Below are 22,045 nucleotides of genomic sequence, written 5' to 3' on the forward strand. Positions count from 1 at the left end.
CGTCTTTGATTTTGCTGATGGCGAAGACAATGTCCGGTATATCGACGTTGCAGTTATATTCTGACAGGCGAGGTGCCTCTGCTGGTCCTGCATTCCTGTCGAATCCGGCTCGGTTGATAAGTCCCCAAGGATTCTGTCCTCGGTCTATCCTTCGGTCGTTTCGAGGTAGGTTATGCCTTGGGGCGTTCCTTCGGTCTTCGATGTACGACTGATATCTTTCTTTGTTTGGCTTTGGCTCCTTTGCCAGGAGCCTGCTTGGGTATACCGAGCCCGAGGGGCCCCCCAGCTGATCGTCCTTGACCCTAATTTTTTACTGGTATCGGTTATGAACGTCCGCCCAAGTCACGGCGGGATATTCGACCAGGTTCTCTTTCAGCTGCTTCGAAGATACCGAGCTTCGCTCATTCAGACTTGAGTAAAGGCCTGTACCGCCCAGTTGTCAGAGACCGGTGGAAGTTCCATTCTTTCCATTTGAAAGCGGGACACAAATTCCTGCAACATTTCGTTCTCCCTCTGCTTGATTTTGAAGACGTCGGATTTCCTGGTGGCCACCTTGATGGCCCCGGCATGCACCTTTATGAAGGAATCCGCCAACATAGCAAACGAGTCTATAGAGTTTGGGGCCAGGTTATGATACCACATCATCACCCCTTTAGAAAGTGTTTCTCCAAATTTTTTGAGTAGGACGGACTCAATCTCGTCGTCCTTCATGTCGTTGCCCTTTACTGCACAGGTGTACGCGGTAACGTGTTCATTTGGATCCGAGGTACCGTTGTATTTCGGAAGCTCCTGCATTCTAAACTTCTTCGAAATGGGTTTCGGGGCCGTTTCCTGTGGGAACGGCTTCTACACGAATTTCTTCGAGTCCACACCCTTCAAAATCGGGGGCGCTCCTAGAATTTGGTCGACCCTGGAGTTGTAAGTCTCGACCTTCTTATCGTTGACCTCTATCATTTTTTTGCCCGATTCTATCCCTCTGGTGAGGTCCTCGAGCATCTTTACGATGGCGGGATCAGCTATCGACCCATTATTGCTTGACCTCTCCGGTACCTGTTCGGCCGGGGGAGCTATCCCCGGTGCTATCGCGCTAGGAGTTTTCAGCTGACTTTGCAGCTGAGCAATAGCCAGTTGTTGTGCCTGCAACATTTCAACAATAACATGAAGGCTAACTTCCCTTTCTTCCCGAGCTGGGGTTTTTTGGGCTTCTTGTTGGTCGCCTTGGTGTATGCTCCTGTTAGTGTGGGAGCTTATTTCGACGTGTCGAGCGTCGCATGAGACCTCGTCCGCCGGAATCGGTCCTGGCGCGTTCTCAAGATTTTGTGGCGGCTCACCAACACCTGGAACAGCCACACCATTTTCTCCGTGGTTCTCAATATTGTTGTTTACTGAATCAGACATTTTAACCTGAAACCGAAGATCTTGGACAAGAAAAAGTGTGAAAGATAACTTGCGTTATGTGATGAAACCAGCAAGAGAATAATCACTATTATTTTTAGCCCCACGGTGGGCGCCAAACTGTTTACCGTGAAAATGGTAATAACAATTAAATTTGTTGATGGGACTCTAAAAATACGTGATCTATTTTTATGCTAGTTGTTTAAGCAGATGATGCTATGTGTATGAAATTTAGAGACAAAATGCGAGCTAAAGATAGAGTTATAATCAAACCGACGAGCTAGCCAATCGGGGCCTCGGGTAGACCGATACGGGGTCTCGAGGTCGATTTCAGGGCTCGGACTCGAGCTATTAAGGGTAATCGAGGAAGGGCTAACAGTTGTAAGATGATCAACGGGCTTTTTATGGCCAATGATAAGTAATAAATGAAGAACAAGTATGAATGTTATAAATGAGAGCAATAATATCAAGAGAAAATGTTAGAGACAAAAGAGAATGTTCTTCTATATTTCGTGTGAAGTAATTGGAGCAACAGGCCTCTACAAAATAACAAGGATCTCCTTTATATAGGAGGAGAGTCCCTACATAGTACAAAAATGCATTAATTGTAAAGATGTGGGATGGGACAACTAGACATGACACCCTGATTCGGGTTCAGAATAGACCGACTAGGCTTTGTCAGTCTTAGCCGTGCGCCTTGGAACTCCCCATCTTCGTCATAATCGCGGTCTGCATCGTCCTGGGGTCGGGTGTCGGCGACCCTCGAGGGATGATATTCAGCTGTGGCCTCGAGCCTTCGAGCTGACCTTTCGAAGTACCTTAATGACAAGAAAACGGACCCTCCGATTTTGCAGTATACAAACCCAAACCTACCAACTCGATACAACTCAACATAGCTGAATAACACATAAAGAAAAAGAAATGAGGGAAACGGGACTATAACTCTCAGAACGACTGACCAGGTCGTTACAGGCAAGCAGATTTTCCTTTTTCTTTTTTTTTCTCCTTCTCTTTCATTCTCTGCAGTTGGTGAAATTTCAAATCTCCAACAAGTCTCTAATAAGTGATTAATATTCAAATTTCAGAAATTTTTTGGACCTTAAATGAACGCTTAAAGGGGTATGGTTCTTTCTTATGAATTTTTTGACTTGTGAGTAAATATGATTTTGATGACCAAATTGTGTGGGTTTAAGTTGTACTTTAGTTCAATTTGAATACTAGTTAATGAACCAGGTGTTTGCACATTGGATCAAATGAATAAGCTGGCGCATTTCTGTTTACCCTAGAATACGGATAACAATTGAATTTATATGGGGTTTTAAGGATCCGTGAACTAAAAGATACAAAAGGTTTAGGTTGAGGAAAATAAAGATAAAGACTCAACAATTGCTGTTAAAGTAAATAATCGCAGAATATAATATTGCTTAGAACAATTGTGCTTGATAGCGTACAAGAATTTAGAGAGATGGTACTGTAGTGTAATGGTTTTTTCCCTCAATACGTACTCTGTGTCTCCGGGGCCAAGGCATATGGCGAGTGGTCCTCCGAAGGTTCTTTTATATAAGACTCCGTCCTCGGCCAAACAAAAACGGGCCGCTTTTGTTCTCAATGCCCTTGATTCTTTGGGGTCCTGTGGGAGTTTTCCTGTTTTTAGATAGTCCACATACCTGTTTCTCCAGTCCCAAGTAAGGCTAGTTGAGTTGACCTCGGCGTGCCCTTCTTCTACGACCGACCTCATTAGTTGTACCACCTTTTCGGACTCGAGCTCGTCGTCCTCGACTGTCGAGCCCAGATTGGCGAGGGCATCGGCCTCGCTGTTTTGATCTCGGGGTACGTGTTGGAGAGTCCATTCTTTGAATTTGTGCAGGGTGTTTTGGAGTTTGTCGACATACCGTTGCATCCGGCTCTCCCTGGCCTCGAACGTTTTGTTCGTCTGATTTACCACAAGAAGAGAATCGCNCCTTCCCTTTGCCTAACATCGATCGAATGATCGATGCCACGGCCGGCCACGAGACGCTAAGTTTTCTCGACGCCTATTCCGGATATAATCAGATCCGGATGGATAAGGACGATCAGGAAAAAACGTCCTTCATCACTAAGTATGGCACTTACTGCTATAACGTGATGCCCTTCGGGCTAAAGAACGCCGGGGCCACCTACCAACGCCTAGTTAACAAGATGTTCGAGAATCAATTAGGCAAAACCATGGAAGTTTATATTGATGATATGTTAGTTAAATCCCTGCGCGCAGAGGAACATCTTAGCCATTTGCAGGAAACTTTTGCTATATTAAAGCAATATAACATGAAGCTGAACCCGGAGAAATGCGCGTTCGGGGTCGGATCCGGAAAGTTCCTAGGATTTATGGTGTCCAATAGGGGAATCGAGATCAATCCGGATAAGATTAAGGCAATCGAGGACATAAAGATTGTCGATAACGTAAAGGCCGTCCAACGGCTCACCGGGCGCATAGCTGCTCTAGGCCGGTTCATATCCCGATCCTCGGATAGGAGCCATCAATTTTTCAATCTTCTAAAGAAGAAGAATGATTTCACGTGGGGACCAGAATGCCAGCACGCCCTAGAGGAACTCAAAAGGTACCTTTCTAATCCACCTTTGTTGCATACTCCGAAAATCGGAGAGCCTCTATACCTATACTTGGCCGTATCGGAAGTAGCCGTCAGTGGGGTCCTAGTTAGGGAAGAACAGGGCACCCCGTTCCCCATCTACTACGTAAGTAGGACACTAGGGGAAGCGGAAACGAAGTATCCTCACCTAGAAAAATTGGCATTAGCCCTAATTAGTGCCTCAAGAAAATTGAAGCCATACTTCCAAAGTCACCCCATACATGTTGTAACTACATACCCATTAAGAAATGTCATGCATAAGCCCGAATTGTCCGGCCGGCTGGCCAAGTGGGCCATAGAGGTTAGCGAGTACGATATCCAATATCGACCTCGAACCTCGATTAAGTCGCAAGTATTGGCTGATTTTATCGCCGACTTCACTCCGACCCTTATTCCCCTGGCCGAAAAAGAGCTCTTGCTGAGCTCGGGAACTCCGTCCGGAGTATGGACATTGTTCACGGACGGAGCTTCGAACGTAAAGGGGTCGGGATTGGGGATCATACTAAAACCTCCTACCGGGGACGTCATTAGGCAGTCTATACGGACGAGGAGGTTGACTAACAATGAAGCCGAGTATGAGGCTATGATTGCAGGTTTAGAATTAGCCAGGAGCCTCGGCGCCGAAGTGATCGAAGCCAAGTGCGATTCTCTTCTTGTGGTAAATCAGACGAACAAAACGTTCGAGGCCAGGGAGAGCCGGATGCAACGGTATGTCGACAAACTCCAAAACACCCTGCACAAATTCAAAGAATGGACTCTCCAACACGTACCCCGAGATCAAAACAGCGAGGCCGATGCCCTCGCCAATCTGGGCTCGACAGTCGAGGACGACGAGCTCGAGTCCGAAAAGGTGGTACAGCTAATGAGGTCGGTCGTAGAAGAAGGGCACGCCGAGGTCAACTCAACTAGCCTTACTTGGGACTGGAGAAACAGGTATGTGGACTATCTAAAAACAGGAAAACTCCCACAGGACCCCAAAGAATCAAGGGCATTGAGAACAAAAGCGGCCCGTTTTTGTTTGGCCGAGGACGGAGTCTTATATAAAAGAACCTTCGGAGGACCACTCGCCATATCCTTGGCCCCGGAGACACAGAGTACGTATTGAGGGAAAAAACCATTACACTACAGTACCATCTCTCTAAATTCTTGTACGCTATCAAGCACAATTGTTCTAAGCAATATTATATTCTGCGATTATTTACTTTAACAGCAATTGTTGAGTCTTTATCTTTATTTTCCTCAACCTAAACCTTTTGTATCTTTTAGTTCACGGATCCTTAAAACCCCATATAAATTCAATTGTTATCCGGGTTCTAGGGTAAACAATTTCCTTTTTAAGCTAGCCCTTTCTCTCTTCCATATAACTACTAAATAGAGGAAAACTTTCAGAAATAATCATAGTTTGATAGCAAATTACTTCACGTAACTACAGTTTTTATAATTACTATTAGTAGCTAATGTATCATTTTCGTTTTACCAAATGCATACAACCAAACTCAAATTTGTTGTATCAATATGTTGCCAGGCTTTATTAATAAATATAGTTTTGATAGAAAAACTGTTATCAACTGTATTTGTTCGTTCATAATGGTTGAATCAATGAATACAGTTTTAGAGATAATCAATATAACCTATGAGAGATTAGATACGGGCTAGAAAAATGCATTCCATACGTGAAAGTCAGAATATAATTATCAAATAGCTCAATCATACACTGTATCAAAAAACAACAACATCGATAAATAAAGTCAAACACAGCCAAATACAACTACATTCTTAGTGTATGCAGCCAGAGAAAAGAAGAAAGTTCGTCGGAGATGGCATTTTTCTGCGTTGCAAAACATTGTATACACCGTATTTATACTCAAAATGGAGACGAACAAAAATTCATTCAGATCCGTAATTACACTATACGCTGTATTTATCATTTGAAAATCCAACGATATGAGAATGAGGCTTCCAGGCTTAGCGTCACCAGAGATGAAAAACTAAAATCCAGCCAGATCTAAGATACAGTGTATTTACTTTGTATTTACCTTTCGAAATTCGGCCAGATATGAATATACAATGTTTGTATTGTATCTTTATATGTAACATAATTGCAAAGAAGAGAAGAAAGTTCGCCGGAGATGGCATCTTCCGGCCAAGCATCACACTGTATATACTGTATTAAAACTAAAAATGGAGACGAACAAAAATTCGGCTAGATCTGAGAATGCACTATTACATTATATTTTCCAAAATCCGGTCAGATCTGAGAATGAGGCTTCGAGGATTTTCGTCACCAGAGACAAACAAAAATCCGGCTAGATCTATGAATACATTATTTACTTCGTATTTATCATTTTAAAATCCGGCTAAATCCGAGAGATCCTTCACTATAGATGTCTTTTGTTATACTTTCCTCCATATATACCAAAGCAAGGAATTTGTTCCAAGTCGTCATAGAGATAGCGCTTTGGAAGTGTATTGTTCATATAATCTTCACATTTTGAAACTCCGAGCGTCTCTTTCCTTCTATTAGTTTAAGCTGCACCGCTAGTCTGATCTATTTGATGTGCGTAGATCTCTGTAGACAAAGAGCACTTTGTTGCCAGAATATAAGTTATAACTAAACTTTATACTCGTTAATTTCATAATAAGTACAAGGATGAATTTTAGCCGTACTATACTAGGTTCTAAACAATCAATAAAAACTTTACTTTTTTATGCAAGTTCTTGAAAACTGAAAACTAATCTATACTTTGAATAGTTTATATTATACAAATAATTATTTGACAGTCTCACTGTATGAGGAATCTCCATACAACTAATTGAACTTGTTTTTAGTTTCAAATTTTTTTTTTCCTGAACATGAACAAACTCCATTTAATTAATTAAAATGAGAGTACAAAAAATTTCCAAGTTTGCTCACAATAAGTAATTGGTCAAAGTTGCAGATGCATTATGATAGTCAAATATTGATAGATTCAACAAGCAACAAGGTAATATAATGTCTTAACATTTGGAATTGGAATCTGTGTATCCATCTTCATCCTGAAAAAGAGTATCTAGTAAGCGTGCAAGATTTAGAACTCTTTCGAGGACAAACGTTGGTACTTCAGTAGGGCGAAGTAATGCCTTGTTTATGTCTTTCCACGCGTTCTTGACTTCCTTTTGAAACTCGACGTATGCTTCTTCCTTTGAAGCTCCATATTCTTTCATGTAGCATTCAATGATTGAAGCTACATGTCCTCTTTGTTGTTGAATCTACGTCAATAAATTTCCTTATAATCTTCATCAGAATTATACTGGTAAGCATTTTTCAGTCATGTCTAAATTTCATATAGCTCACTTTAAGCCAAAATAAGCAATTCCAATACATATTCCGGGGTAATTTCATGCATGGTCATTTAACTTTTATTTTATAAACAAAAATTACTAAACTACTTTTGTAATAAAAAAATTACTCAACTTTTTCTAAGTCATTAAATTATACTGTATTTTATAACAAAAGAATCAATGAACTTTGCTAAAGTATCACAAAAAGTCACTAATTAAACAATATTTTTTGTAACCGAAAGATCATTTTTGTAACCAAAATGTCTATTGAGTTTCCCTCTAATGACTTCTTGTGATACTTAGGCAAACTTGGGTAACTTTTTAATTACAAAAGTAGTTTTGTGACTTTTCGTGATATTTAGCTAAAGTTGAATCATTTTTTTCGTGCAAAAAAATAATCTAGTGACTTTATTGCAATAAATTAAAATTTATGTACAAAAACTTGATAAGTTATCCCTTTGTCCCTTTTTTTGGTTGTGCCAAGATCTAATAGTCAATCAAATTAGTAAATGATAAGTTATGGTACTTACTTCATGGTCGATAATATCATCCATTAATCTGCAGATTGTTGATGAAGCTCGAACAATTGAAGGCTCACTTGTGATCCATTCGAAAACATCTGTTGTTATAACTTCCTCCATACCAACCAAGGAATATTTTCCAAGTGTCATAAGGGCAGCGGTTACAAGTGTATATACTCCTCACATGTTGGAATGGAGCCCGCACCATTCGGCTTCTTTAAAATAGGCTCGCACCAGCTTTTTTATCTAAAAAGGAAATGTAAAAGGTAATAGTACCTAACAAATACATACCATATCTTTTTTTGGATTGAGCATCTTTTATTCATCACTTATTTTGCCTGATTAATGAGGGCAAGTTAAGAAGGGAGTACCTCAAACTTTCCATAGTAGATGCGCTCTGATTTACCTTCTTTGGCCAATTCTTCTTCCATTTCATTGAAGATATCAAGATTGGCTTGATAAAGAGGTCTCATATATGGCGGTAACGAATCCATGGCACTTATGTCCCATCTACACATCAAGGGTTTGTATCAAAGTCACTAGCTAACTTTTACCTCTTGGAGATGTCATTTCACAATAATAACAGCATATACTTACATGTTTTTCTACTCATCAATAAGAGAATGCAATTGATAAATGTAGTATGTTTTACCTCTGTATCGCATCGGTGAAAAGCACAAGTTCGTCATAGGTTGCATAAGCATCAAATGTATCATCATTGGTGGAGATCATTTTGAATACTTTTATTAGCATTTTTCTCGCACGACTATATCTAGGCTCAAAATACACTCCCAACATCCAGAAGTAACTCTCCACTATTTTGTCTCTTACATATGGCAATTTGTTTGCAAGATCCAAATCTTTCCACCAACTAGAATATCACAAGAGCATTAAAAGTTACATTTGATCTCATTTAAGCGAAATAAATATATGAACGTATGCATGTATGGATGGATGCATGGATAACACTAAGAATGGTGTACGTACCTGGTAAGCTCGCTAAGCTCTCTTTGATACAGCTTTTGCAACAAGTTAAAATCCAATTTGGCAAATTTCAAAAGCAAATCATCATGCGCTTCAATGTTCTCGTAAATGTAAATGTATTTCCTTGCTACCACCCTTGGTACAGTTTTGTGAATAGGGTGACTTAAGGCTTCAGTAACTTGAACCTTAAGCCAGTTATTGCTCAAGTTGGGGAGCATGGACTCGAGATGAGTGGTGGTAAAGGTGAGAGCTTCTTCAAGAATCTCCTCCCCGTGCACTCTCATATGTGTTGCTTCGTACAGATTCAACAATCCTTGGACATCATTATTAAGGATTTCCTTGAATTCGCCGTCATGGTTAGTAAATTGCTCAAACACATCTGATTAAAATCATATTTATATTTTGACAGAAACTAGATTAGTTAAAATAAAATAAAAATAGGTATGTCAAGTTATATTACAAAAACAACATATACATACATACATACATACATACATATATATATATATATATATATATATATATAAACACACACAAAACTCCACTCGGAGCGAGTTTGCATATAAGTGAATAGATCAACAATTCCTACCATGTCCAGCCTTTTTTTTTTTTTTTTTTTTTTTTTTGAATGGTATATCATTGAAAAATAAAGTTATGGTTTTCCTAGTTAAAGAAATATCAATAATTAGCGCCCAAAGACTAGGTCAGGTGAAAATTTATATGATTGGACAATGTGGACTTCTCCATCAAGTTTAACCTTTGATAATGGTAACAAGGAACAACAAAACTCGTCCTGAAGCTCTGTGAAATTTTTAAATTCTTCAATAGTTATTTATTGTTAAGTTTTAAAAAGTAAGAGTAATTACATCTTTCTAAGTTATATCTAAAGAGAAGTGAGTTCTCAAGTAGTAGTAGAGAAAGCTAATACATACTACAGGTGAAATTTTGAAATATAATAATACGAAAAGAAATAGTGAAGCGATAGGGCAGAAATAAGTAATTACTTGAAGACATGTAATGGCCTTGTTGTCTCACAAGTCGAAAGCGAAGAGCAACAACGTAAAGGTTGTCATCAATATTATTCTTAGTTCGCAGTTGGGACGCGTCAAAGATGTTTTGAATGGATGTTTCGATCTCATTATTGAAATGATATGCTACTCCCAATCGTTGGATTGTATCTATCAATACAAGTTTTTGTGTAGTGTTATCACAAGTTTCCACCAACATATTCCTGACTTTTTCTTTTAATTCTTCAAGTTGAAGTTTTTCTTGGGTAGTAATTTCCTGCAAGAGAAGCATATGAGTAATTATACGTTGTGATTAATGTAGGGGTAATGTGCAATTCTTGTGTACTTACTGTTTGTTGAGAAGTGTAAGAGAGGAAGTGGTGTCCCCAAACGGTTGAATGAAAATCGGCCAAAGGACGTGAGCTATCACTATTACTGTAGGAAGAAGGATCCATTGCTTTTATGCGACGACGACCAGAGCTGGCCGGAGAAGCATATGAGTGTACTCTGAGTTGATCAGAAGTAGTAGTGTTTGATCTCCAAATAGTCAATTGAAAATTTGAACAGTGAGGAAAAGCGACCATTAATGCTCGACTCATTAGTCTCGATCTCTCACTTCCAAATTAAATGGGTTTTGTTGCAGTTACACTACTTGCGACTCACAACATATATAGTGCAGTTTATAAGAGGCTGTGTTTTTCTTCTTCTTTTTTGTGACAACATGCAGCGAGATGGAGAGGAGGCTCACTGGAGAAGGGACATACTACTACCCCTTTTTAATTTCTGAAATGCACTAATTATTCATATTCTCATGGTGCAAATAAAAGTTAATTATATTCTTCAGAATAGTTGAATCAAAACATCTGACGTCCTTTAAGAATTCGGAAATCGATACTTTATTTTCTTTGTAATAAAAAATTATTCCCTTTCTTTTTTTTTTTTTAATAAGTCATACCCATCTATATACTTTCACTTCCTGTGGTGATGCGTAGTCTGACACGACTTTAATTATTTAAGCAAAGAGGTCACATAGGAGTCAGGAGAGCGCGCAAAAACTTGACCTCCCAAGAAAGATTACAACAGAAGAAGAAGAGAATGGGATTCCTATAATGGAAAAGGAAAAACGAAAATCCCTTAATTACGTTGGGGGAAAAGTATTCTGACATGTTAAATATCTAACTTTCCTAAATTATATAGGGGCCTCGATTTTAGCGTTTCCGAAAAGACGTATCCATATCAGAAATCTTATCTAACCTGTTTATATCAGTATTTGTTCAACGTACTGCAATGCTTTTATTTGTTCACATTTTCTTAATAATAATCATATGCAATGGATCCGTTAGTGCAGTCAGAATATCATTGGACCTTTGTGCATTCCTAGAGATTTTAATACTATTATTGATCTAAGGGAAAAGAAGTAGCAAACCTCATACGATGGAGAAAAATTGGAAGTTTATATCATGCATTATTGAAGAGTGTGAAATGATTGATACTGATGGTAAGGATTTTATTGTGATTCAAAAACGATCTATATAAAATTCTATCAATGATTCAGAACCGTGGAACTATATGATTTTCACATAAAATACATATACAATAACTTCAATCAAGAAAACTTACCTGAATCAATGATATGTTTTCTTGATAATATTGAGTGGAAGTCTTCTTCAGAGTTGCTATTCTTGAGAAAATCAGTACTTCTCTCTCTTTACCTTTTCTGTGTTCGTTTCAGAATAGAATATGATGGAGTTACGCTATTCTTCCTTTAATAGGCAGAGAGAGAGGGACCACTGGTTAATTCCACTTTCCATCAAAGTGGGTTAGTGGGGAGTTATAACCATAATTAACTTTCCCTAATTTTATCCAAATATTAATTTAACAATATATATTTTATTAAACCAAAATACTCACGTGGGCCATATTTTACATTCTCCCACTTGGTGCATATGATGTTACTCATTTAATGGTTTAATAAATATTTCAATCATTATGTGCACAATAAAATGTTAAATTCTCCTTCATTGGAAACATCACTCGTTGTTACTCCCTCCGGTTCACAATAAGTGACCAGTTTACTTTTTTATTTTGGTTCAAAATAAGTGTCCAGTTATGTAATCAAGAAAAAATTCAATTTATTTTTACTCTTTTACCCTTATGTGCATATCCCTAAAAAGTTTTCTCACTCCTCACTATAACTATGTGACCAATATTTAATAAGGGTAGTTTAGTCATACTAGGTATTTTTGTGTAGGATTTAGCATTTTCTTAATGGGCGTGCTAAAAGGAAATTAGTCACTTATTGTGAACCGGAGGGAGTATTGAATAAGTAAACTAATATGAGCCATGGCGGTTGTACATCACTTACTCGATATAGTCCCTTCCATGTACTACAATATCAGTCTATTACCCAATACAACCTGTAAAAGTAATACTTAATTGGTCCAACATTAATGCTTAGAATATCTTTATCTAAGCCTGAACCTGTCATCGTTATTCTCAATATTATGTATACAAGAGAAAACAGGTATAGAATACCAAAAACATATGTTTAAATGAGCTCAAAGTGTCAATTTCATAAATATAATAAAGTCTTTAAATAAAGTCATACATTGCTATTAAGAATGCCCATCCTTTCAACATGTTCAATAAATATTTTAGGCGGTAATCCTTTCGTCAAAGGATCGGCAATCATAAGTTTAGAGCTAATATGTTCAATTGACACTTTATGTTTCTGGACTTCTTCTTTGATCGTAAAGTATTTCACTTTCATATGCTTAGCACCCTCCGAATACTTGTCGTTCTTAGAGAAGAAGACTGCTGCAGAATTATCACAATAAATTTTCAGCGGCCTGGCAATATTGTCGACTAGTCCAAGTCCTGAAATAAAGTTTCGCAGCCAATTAGCCTGAACTGTAGCATCAAAGCATGCCACAAATTCAGCTTCCATAGTGGACGCAGCTATGACAGACTGCTTCGCACTCTTCCATGATATTGCTCCTCCAGCTAACAGGAACAAATAACCAAATATAGATTTTCTTGTATCCATACAACCAGCATAATCTGAATCTGAATATCCAATCACATCAAGATGATCAGATCTTCTTTAAGTGAGCATATAATCTTTCGTTCCTTGCAAGTAACGCAACACTTTCTTTGCAGCCTTCCAGTGGTCCATCCCTGGATTACTTTGATATCTTCCCAGCATTCCAACATCAAAACTGATGTCTGGTCTTGTACATGTCTGGGCATACATTAAGCTCCCAACTATAGATGCATAAGGAATATCTTTCATTTGTATACGTTCCAATTCATTCTTTGGACATTGATTGAGACTAAATTTATCCCCTTTCTGAATTGAAACGGGACTTGATGAGCATTTTTCCATTCTAAATCTCTCTAACACTTTATTAATATAGGCTTTCTGAGACAATCCCAATAATCCTAGTGATCTATTTCGGAATATTTCTATCCCGATCACATAGGATGCCTCTTCCATATCTTTCATCTCAAAGTTATTAGAAAGGAATTTCTTGGTGTCATACATCATACCAAGATCATTAGTAGCAAGCAAGATATAGATCATTAGTAGCAAGCAAGATATCATCAACATACAAGACTAACATAATAAAATTACTCCCACTGACCTTCAGATATATACACCGATCAACAGTGTTTTCTTTAAATCCAAAGGTGACAACAGTTTCGTTAAATTTAAGATACCACTGCCTGGAAGCTTGTTTTAGTCCGTATATTGATTTCTTAAGTTTACACACCATATGTTCCTTTCCTTTAATTTAAACCCCTGGTTGATCCATATAAACTTCTTCCTCTAAATTTCCATTTAAAAAGGCGGTTTTTACATTCATTTGATGTAGCTCTAAATCATAATGAGCTACTAAAGCCATTATGATTCTGAGTGAATCCTTTCTAGAGACCGGTGAAAATGTCTCTTTATAGTCAATGCCATCTTTTTGAGTGAAACCTTTGGCAACAATTATTACTTCCAATGGCTTGTGAAAATGAAACTGGATCATTATCAATTCCAAAGTCAAGTTCTAACTCATGTAGATAAACTAAATAATCATCTGAAATAGCAGATCTCTTGTGTCTTTGAGACCTTCTTAATGCTGCTTCTTGTGGTTCATCTACTGTAGGTTCATTAACTGCAATTTCATTGTTAGTAGTAGGATCATTTATTTGTTGTTCTTGCTAATTGTTAGGTTGTACAACAACTTCAGGAACAACAAGTTTAGAAGAAGTGTAGAGTAAAGGAACTTGCATCTTGATTTCTTTAATTTCCACATCACGTGGTTCCTCACTCCCACTATTTTCACCATTCTCAATGAACCTAGCATTTCCAGTTTCAACTATTCTCGTACTATGATTTGGACAGTAAAATCTATACCCTTTTGATTTTTCTGGATAACCAATGAAGAAACCACTGATTGTTCTTGAATCCAGTTTCTTTTCATGTGGATTATAAATTCTTATTTCTGCCGGGCAACCCCAAATATGCAGGTGCCTCAAACTAGGTTTCCTACCAGTCCAAAGTTCAAAAGGAGTCTTTGGGACTGCTTTACTAGGAACCCTATTTAGCAAGTATACGGTAATCCTTAATACATATATCCACAATGAGATGGGTAAAGATGAATTACTCAACATACTCCTAACCATGTCCATTAATGTACGATTACGCCTTTCTGCCACACCATCTTGTTGTGGAGTGCCAGGCATTGTGTATTGAGCACATATGCCACGTTTTTCAAGGAATTTAGCAAATGGACCAGGGTGTTGTCCAGTTTCATCATATCTTCCATAATACTCACCACCTCTGTCTGACCTGATTATTTTCACCTTTCTATCTAGTTGTCTTTCAACCTCATTAATAAATACCTCTAAGGCATTCACTGCTTGAGATTTTTCATGCAACAAATAGACATATCCATAACGTGAAAAGTCATCAATAAAGGTGATAAAATATCTTTCCTTACTGAAAGAAGTGATATCAAAAGGACCACATATATCGGTGTGTATAATTTCAAGAAGTTGAGTGCTTCTTGTGGCTCCTTTCTTTGTGTGTTTTGTTTGTTTTCCTTTAATACAATCCACACAAATATTAAGGTCCCTAAAATCCAAATGTAGAAGGATTTCATTCTTAACTAGCCTTTCCAGTCTTTCTTTGGATATGTGACCTAAATGTTTATGCCACAAGTAAGCTGAACATTCATTCACCAAACTATGTTTGGTTCCAACATTATGATGCAGAGTTAGGAGGGTTTCGGCAAACAGATTATCAAGGTTCAATTTGTATAGATTATCACAAATAATACCAGAACCAATAAGATGATTATGCTTAAACAAACTGAAACATCCATTGCCAAAATTTAAAAAATATCCAGCTTTATCCAATTTAGACAAGGAAATTAAATTTCTTGAAAGAGAAGGTACATAAAAAGTTTCAAATAAGTCTAAGTGATGCCATTATCTAGGATTAAACGATAAGTGTCGACAGCTTCAACTGGAGCCTTCACTGTATTCCCTATGTACACAAATCTTTCATTCCGATTTATGGTCTGGGTTGTAAGGAATCCCTGCATCGTATGAGAAACATGAACAGTAGAGCCAGAGTCAATCCACCAAGTATTATAAGGAACTTCAGTTAAATTTGATTCGAGACACGTAAAAGCACAAGGCTTACCTTTCTTCTCGAACCATGCCTCACGTTTCAGGCAATCTTTCTGAAAATGTCCAGGTTTTTTGCAGAAACGACACTTATCATTCTTGTGTTCCTTCTTACGTACTTGAGATGAGGACTCGTTAACATTATGTTGCCTCTGTTTATTTTTCCATGTTTCTTTCCTTTCTTTCCAGCTCTTTGATGGCCTACGAGGTTAGTGGAGTGGGTTCCTTGATTCTTCGGCCTTGTTTCCTCTTGAACCAGCATTCCGTGCAGTTCATGCACGTTCCATTTGTCTTTCATGGTGTTGTAGTTCATTTGGAAAGGGTCATACTCAGATGGTAATGAGTTAATAATGAATTGAACAAGGAAATTCTCATCCACTTCCATTCCCAATGTCTTAAGTCTTGATGTTATATTTGTCATTTCAATGACATGATCATGCATGGTACGCGAACTATAAAATTTCATGGTGGTTAAAGTACCCATTAGTGTCCCAACAGGAGACTTATAAGCAGTTTGGGAGCATTCTTCCACAAGTTTCAGAAGTTCTTTCGCGCTTTCAGTTTTGGGAAGAGTAGTCTTAATGTTGCCCGCAATATTCATTCGTATAAACATTAGGCTTAATCTGTTAGACCTGTCCCACTGCTTAAAATAGGACCTTTCTTCAGTACTACTAGTTTCAGTAATAGTTGTTGGCCTCTCAGTATAAAGTGCAACATCAAGATCTAAAACTCCAAGATGAAATTTGATCTGTTCGCACCAATCTGAGAAGTTGAGTCCATTAAAGGTCGTAACAGAAGCAGAGTGCTAATGAAGAGCAAGTGGTGCAAATAAAAGATTCATAAGTAGTTGTTAATGGAGTTGAGGTTACCAAATTCTGAGGTGTCGGTATCAATTTATGCCGAATTGCTCCACATATAGTCCCCCGAACTACATTTTCTAAACGAACCAGAGCCAACTCGAATTGATCTTGTAAAAGATCTGCTACAGAACGAATACGTTTATTTTTCAAATGATTCATATCGTCAAGTGCACCCATTCCAAATTTCAGCCCAATCAAATGATCGGCGGCTGCCAATATATCTCGTGGTAACAAAAATATATTGACTTGGAAGACAAAGAAGTATGATAAAGATGAGACCGTATAAAATGAATATTCATCAAATTTACTATTTTCCGATTTGTTCTTTCGTCGATGGGGCCTTAAAACAAAATGAAAAATCGGAAAAATGATTCATTCCCCTTTCTAAGAGGAGTAGGATCTTTGGTTGATCTGCCCTTTCCCCTCCTTTCTTCGTAGATTATTAGCCCCGGGACACCTATACTAAAAGCTCAGTGTGCAATTTGCATGAAATCTATTTTTCAACTTGCCCATTCATTAATGATTTGAGTTAAAAATTAAATATATTGTTAAATTCAGAATGATTTATGTTTTACTCTAAAATGTATATTGATGTCCACCTTTAGGCGAAACACAAAATACAACTTTTAACATAATGATGCTTAAATAAATTTTATATAATTCGATAATTTTAATGTACAAGTTAGTAGTATTTACTATCTTTGGATAAATAAATAAAACTAATGATACATTTAAATTATCGACTTAATGTTTAATAATTATAAGAACAAACGATCAACCTTTGGGCGATCCATAAATGTTTTATAATCGAGAACTCAATTTACCCAATATTTTATAATGTCGTTGATAAGCATCACAATTTGTGGGTAATTGAGTATAGATTCAATCATCATTTGGAATTAAGTATTCATAAGGATTTGACCATTTTGGTGATTGACGAATCATACTTATATAATTTCAAATATTGTGAAAATAATATTTTTCTAAAGTTACTTCGGAAATTATCTAACAGAATCGGCCAGAAACAAGAGTTATTCTACTGTACCAATTCAAAGTAGAAATAATATTACAGCAAAGAACTAAAATTCCAACGAGAGTAATACTTTACCAGGCCTCTGCCTAACAACGTTCTAGGAGGCATTATTGTTGTAAAATTACTATAACTGAAATACTTATTTTCAATAGTTTCATAATTCCAATGATTGCACACATATATACTGTTTGTGTTCCTCAATATCAAATACAAACTTTCTCCACAAAGAGATAGCGCAAAAATCAAACGGGATCTAAGACATTATTTGTGCCTCTATTCATTAGTAGTCTTGAGGTGTTACTATTATTCAATTATGACACCATTCTTGTTTCATCAAACTTTTAACTGGCTATAACCAAATTCACGTACTCGAATTTACAACTTATAGAGATGATCCCGAATCCATTAGAAGTCACAGCAACTATTAGTTTATAAATTGGGGTTCACCAGAAAAGAAGAAATCTTTAATCTTAATGGAAAATCATCAATTCCTCAACCGTGCTCACGATAACACATGTAAGGATTTTCACAACTCTAAATTGTGATTCATAAACAATCTATATAAAATCCTATCAATTATTCAGAACCGTAGAACTATATGATTTTCACATAAAATACATATACAATAACTTCAATCAAGAAAACTTACCTGAATCCATGATATGTTTTCTTGATAATATATTGAGCGGAAGTCTTCTTCAGAGTTGCTAATCTTGAGAAAATCGGTACTTCTCTCTCTTTACCTTTTCTGTGTTCGTTTCAGAATAGAATATGATGGAGTTAAACTATTCTTCCTTTAATAGGCAGAGAGAGGGACCATCGGTTAATTCCCACTTTCCATCAAAGTGGGTTAGTGGGGAGTTATAACCATAATTAACTTTCCCTAATTTTATCCAAATATTAATTTAACAAAATATATTTTATTAAACCAAAATACTCACGTGAACCATATTTTACACTGATTTCATAGGGCTCAGATTTACTTGGTGTAATTGTAGGGGCAATGAGAACATGATATGAAAGAGATTTAACAATGTTGACAAGAGCGACGACGAATCCAGAATTTCCAAAAATATGTGCACTATTATAAAAAGGTGGATCCAGAATAATTAGAAAGGTTCAACATTTAGGTTCAAAATTGAACCCATTACGCTTTCAATATTTTAGGTTCAAATGAATTTTTTGTTTAAACAATAACTTTTTTTCATAATAGTAATCCAAGACTTGATGGGTTTGATATATAGTTCTTTTTATCAAAACTGATGGGAGATTATCAAGGGAGATGATATCACTGAGTTGGTGCAGATCTAGTTTCTTCAATCAGGGGCAGATACACTTTGGGGCAAGCGTCACGTGACGACATATATATATATATATATATATATATATATATATATATATATATATATGCCTATTTAAGCACTGAGATTGCGACGTGCTTCTCGCACCCCGTCCCATCCTCACCTGTTTTACTTTACCTAAGTGTAAAATTAACTAAAGTTGAGGAAATGAACACAAATTTGTTAGTGTGGCCGCAGCTCCTCCCATGCAAGAGCTCTAATTTGGGCCGTCGATCATCATCTCCATCTCCATTGAATTCATCGGTATCTGCGGTTGCAGCTTTCTACAAGATATCAAACTCACAGCTGAGCCTATCTGATAATTATGATCGACATTGTATCCAAATAATTCATAATCCAGAGCTAATTATCCCTAAACATGTTGCTATAATAATGGATGGGAACAGGAGATGGGCTAAGGCTAGAGGTTTACCTGTGGAAGAGGGTCACAAGTTTCTTACTCCTAATCTCAAAAATATTTGTAACATTTCTTCCAAACTGGGAATACAAGTCCTCACTGCTTTTGCTTTCTCTACTGAAAACTGGACTCGTTCCAAGGTACGCTATACATTATTTGGACTCGAAACTTTAGCTTCATTCCCAATTTGTTGGCTTAATTTGAAATTCGAAATTTACCTACGTATTTTTCTCTCATGTTTGTGATATTATATTACTTAATTTCTTTTTATGTTGAATTATATATTTTCTATTCATGATTCATATCAAGTTAAATTTTGTATATTGAAAGAACTCTAATCTATTCTATTGATTTTTTTCTCTTATGATGATGGCAAGCATGTTCTGACGATATATATGAGTCTTCTTTCTGTTGCCGATCGATATTAGCGATAACCAAAGCTAAACCAAACGCTCCGTACCTTTATAACTTGCCTGTATATTAAATCGTGAAGAGAAAATATATCACTCATTGATTAGCATCACCTCAAGCATACCTCGCGCATAGCTGGACCTTTGTACACCGGGCTCCATGAAACAACCTCTTGCAGAAATGCAGGGCAATGTTGCGTACAATAGACCCTTGTGGTCCGGCTATTTCTCGGACCCCGTGCATAGTTGGAGCTTAGTATGCCGAGCTATTTTTATTTTTATTTTTTGGTTTTCACCATCATGAAGTTGCGATTTTATTTTACATGATTTTGATAAAACGATCTGTTTCCATTGCACAAGCATAACACTTTGATTTTTAGCAGGAGGAGGTTTATTTCTTGATGAATCTGTTCGAAGAGTTCTTTGAAGAATTTATGAGGTAATTTTATTTATGATCCAACTTCATGGCTTTCCTCCTTTTTCTTGCGTACAAATTTTTCGCAATTTTTAAAAGTCTTCCGGAAAGAAAGTTTTCAAATAATATTTTGGTGGTTCATGTTAAGGGTGTAAATGGTTCGGTTGGACCGGTTATTTTATAAAATTTGTACCATATCAATTTTTCGGTTATTTTATTATGTATAACCAAAATTAGACTTTTAGAAACCGTATTAATTATGTCGTTTTCTCTTCGGTATTGCTACAGTTCGGTTAATATTCGGTATTTTTTTAAATGTCATTTAAAAGTTACTAATAGAAGTAGAATGCAATAACATACAAACTTTTGTAGGGTGATAAATTAAGAAAACATGAAAAATAGCGAGAGTATAGATCCATCAAGTGTAAAAGAAACTAAGCAAAGACAAAAAAAAATATAAATCACAGGAGTGTAAAGATATAAATCAAGCTACGACTCAAGAATAAAGTCTGTAGAAGATTAAATATTCAAAAATATAAATTTAAATTACACGGAAGGAAACATATTCAATACATTGTAGTTTGCTACTCATAATCGATAGAATACCTTGGGTATGTTAATATATGATTGAAATAGTTTAGTTTCAATAGGCGTAGTATAATAGGTTTGGAATTAGGATTTTGAGTTTAGTTACTTGTTGCCTTGTAACCGTTATCATAATTCCAAGGCCCAAGGAAAAATTTAATGTTTTACTATTTTTAAAATTAATATATAATATATTTTTTCCATGTAAATTTATTCGGTACGGTTCGGATTTTTTTCGATTTACCCTAATTATCGGTACGGTTGTAAATTTATTTAAAAACCTACTATTTTTTAATAATAGAAACCTAAAAATCGATTATGTTCAGTACAATTCGATCGATTTAGTCAGTTTTTAAATATTCATTGACACCCTAGTTCATGTATATTCCCAGTATTTACCTTAACGATACAATAAAACAAACATGAGTGTGAGAAACGCATGAAGACCCACGAGACAAAGAAAGATAATGATAATATATGGACTAAAAAATCTCTAAAAAGAAATAGTTCTACCATCAATAAATCAACAAAATTTAGGACAACCTATTGGGAAAAAAAACTCAAACACTATATTGACAATAAAATGGATGATTCTATGCATCGGTTAAAATTTACAAACAATTAATTGCATTAGCGAAAAAGTTGAAAACGGAAATACACTAAAAAAATATTACTCCCTTTATGCGACATATTTTTTCTTTTTAGTTTATCTCAAAAATGTGAACAGTCTATATTTATTTTTTTAAAAAAAATTTAACTTTAAAATATTTATTTTACTCGAAATGGGATTAATTTATTGTCGCACAAATGTCTATGGTTTATTTTAGACCATAAATCTCAAAGTATATCTTCCTCCTTATATTTTATACTCGCATAAACTCCGACGTATACACGGAATAGAGGAAATACTGCTTTTTAGTTTTTTCATTACTTTATTTAACAGGTTTGGAGTACGAGTGTTTGGAAATAGACCTAGACTTCCCATAACTCTACAGAAAGGCATAGAGTTAATCGAGAAGGCCACCAAAGCCAACGAAGGACTTCATCTTATGTTGGCACTGAACTATGGAGGACACTATGACATATTAGAAGCAACCAAGAGCATTGCCAGTAAAGTAAAGGATGGTCTTCTACAGTTGGAGGATATCGACTATAAATTATTCGAACAAGAACTTGCTACCAAGTATGCCAAGTTTGCTAAACCTGATTTACTCATAAGAACTGGTGGAGAACAGAGAATCAGTAATTTCTTATTGTGGCAGATTGCTTATTCTGAATTATACTTCACAAAGACATTATTTCCTGACTTTGGAGAAGAAGAACTAAAGGAAGCCATACGTTCTTTTCAACAAAGACACAGACGTTTTGGTGGACACACATATTGAAACATTACTTTCCCTCGTATCTCCTCTCATCTTATTCATATGTTTGGTAAAGAAATTTTTGA

The 22,045-nt window shown here is 36.5% G+C and overlaps 1 protein-coding gene and 1 pseudogene across 1 annotated transcript; one reads left to right on the plus strand and one right to left on the minus strand.

The window, feature by feature from the left end:
• Positions 1–6,835: 6,835 nt before the first annotated feature.
• LOC109213951 lies at positions 6,836–10,698 on the minus strand (annotated as a pseudogene).
• Positions 10,699–18,938: 8,240 nt separating this feature from the next.
• Positions 18,939–21,983, plus strand: LOC109213950 (dimethylallylcistransferase, chloroplastic-like). The gene is made up of 3 exons (XM_019377798.1): positions 18,939–19,328; positions 19,982–20,037; positions 21,542–21,983. Exons 1-3 carry the CDS (start codon positions 18,939–18,941, stop codon positions 21,981–21,983), a joined length of 888 nt encoding a protein of 295 aa, XP_019233343.1.
• Positions 21,984–22,045: the final 62 nt, after the last annotated feature.

Source organism: Nicotiana attenuata, unplaced genomic scaffold (assembly GCF_001879085.1).
Source record: "Nicotiana attenuata strain UT unplaced genomic scaffold, NIATTr2, whole genome shotgun sequence".
NCBI classification, from domain to species: domain Eukaryota; kingdom Viridiplantae; phylum Streptophyta; class Magnoliopsida; order Solanales; family Solanaceae; genus Nicotiana; species Nicotiana attenuata.

Coding starts and splice junctions, on each gene's coding strand:
- LOC109213950 (XM_019377798.1), top strand. CDS start 18,939: ATGAACACAAATTTGTTAGTGTGGCCGCAGCTCCTCCCATGCAAGAGC. Junction 19,329..19,981: donor AAAACTGGACTCGTTCCAAG/GTACGCTATACA, acceptor GATTTTTAGCAG/GAGGAGGTTTATTTCTTGAT. Junction 20,038..21,541: donor TTCTTTGAAGAATTTATGAG/GTAATTTTATTT, acceptor TTTATTTAACAG/GTTTGGAGTACGAGTGTTTG.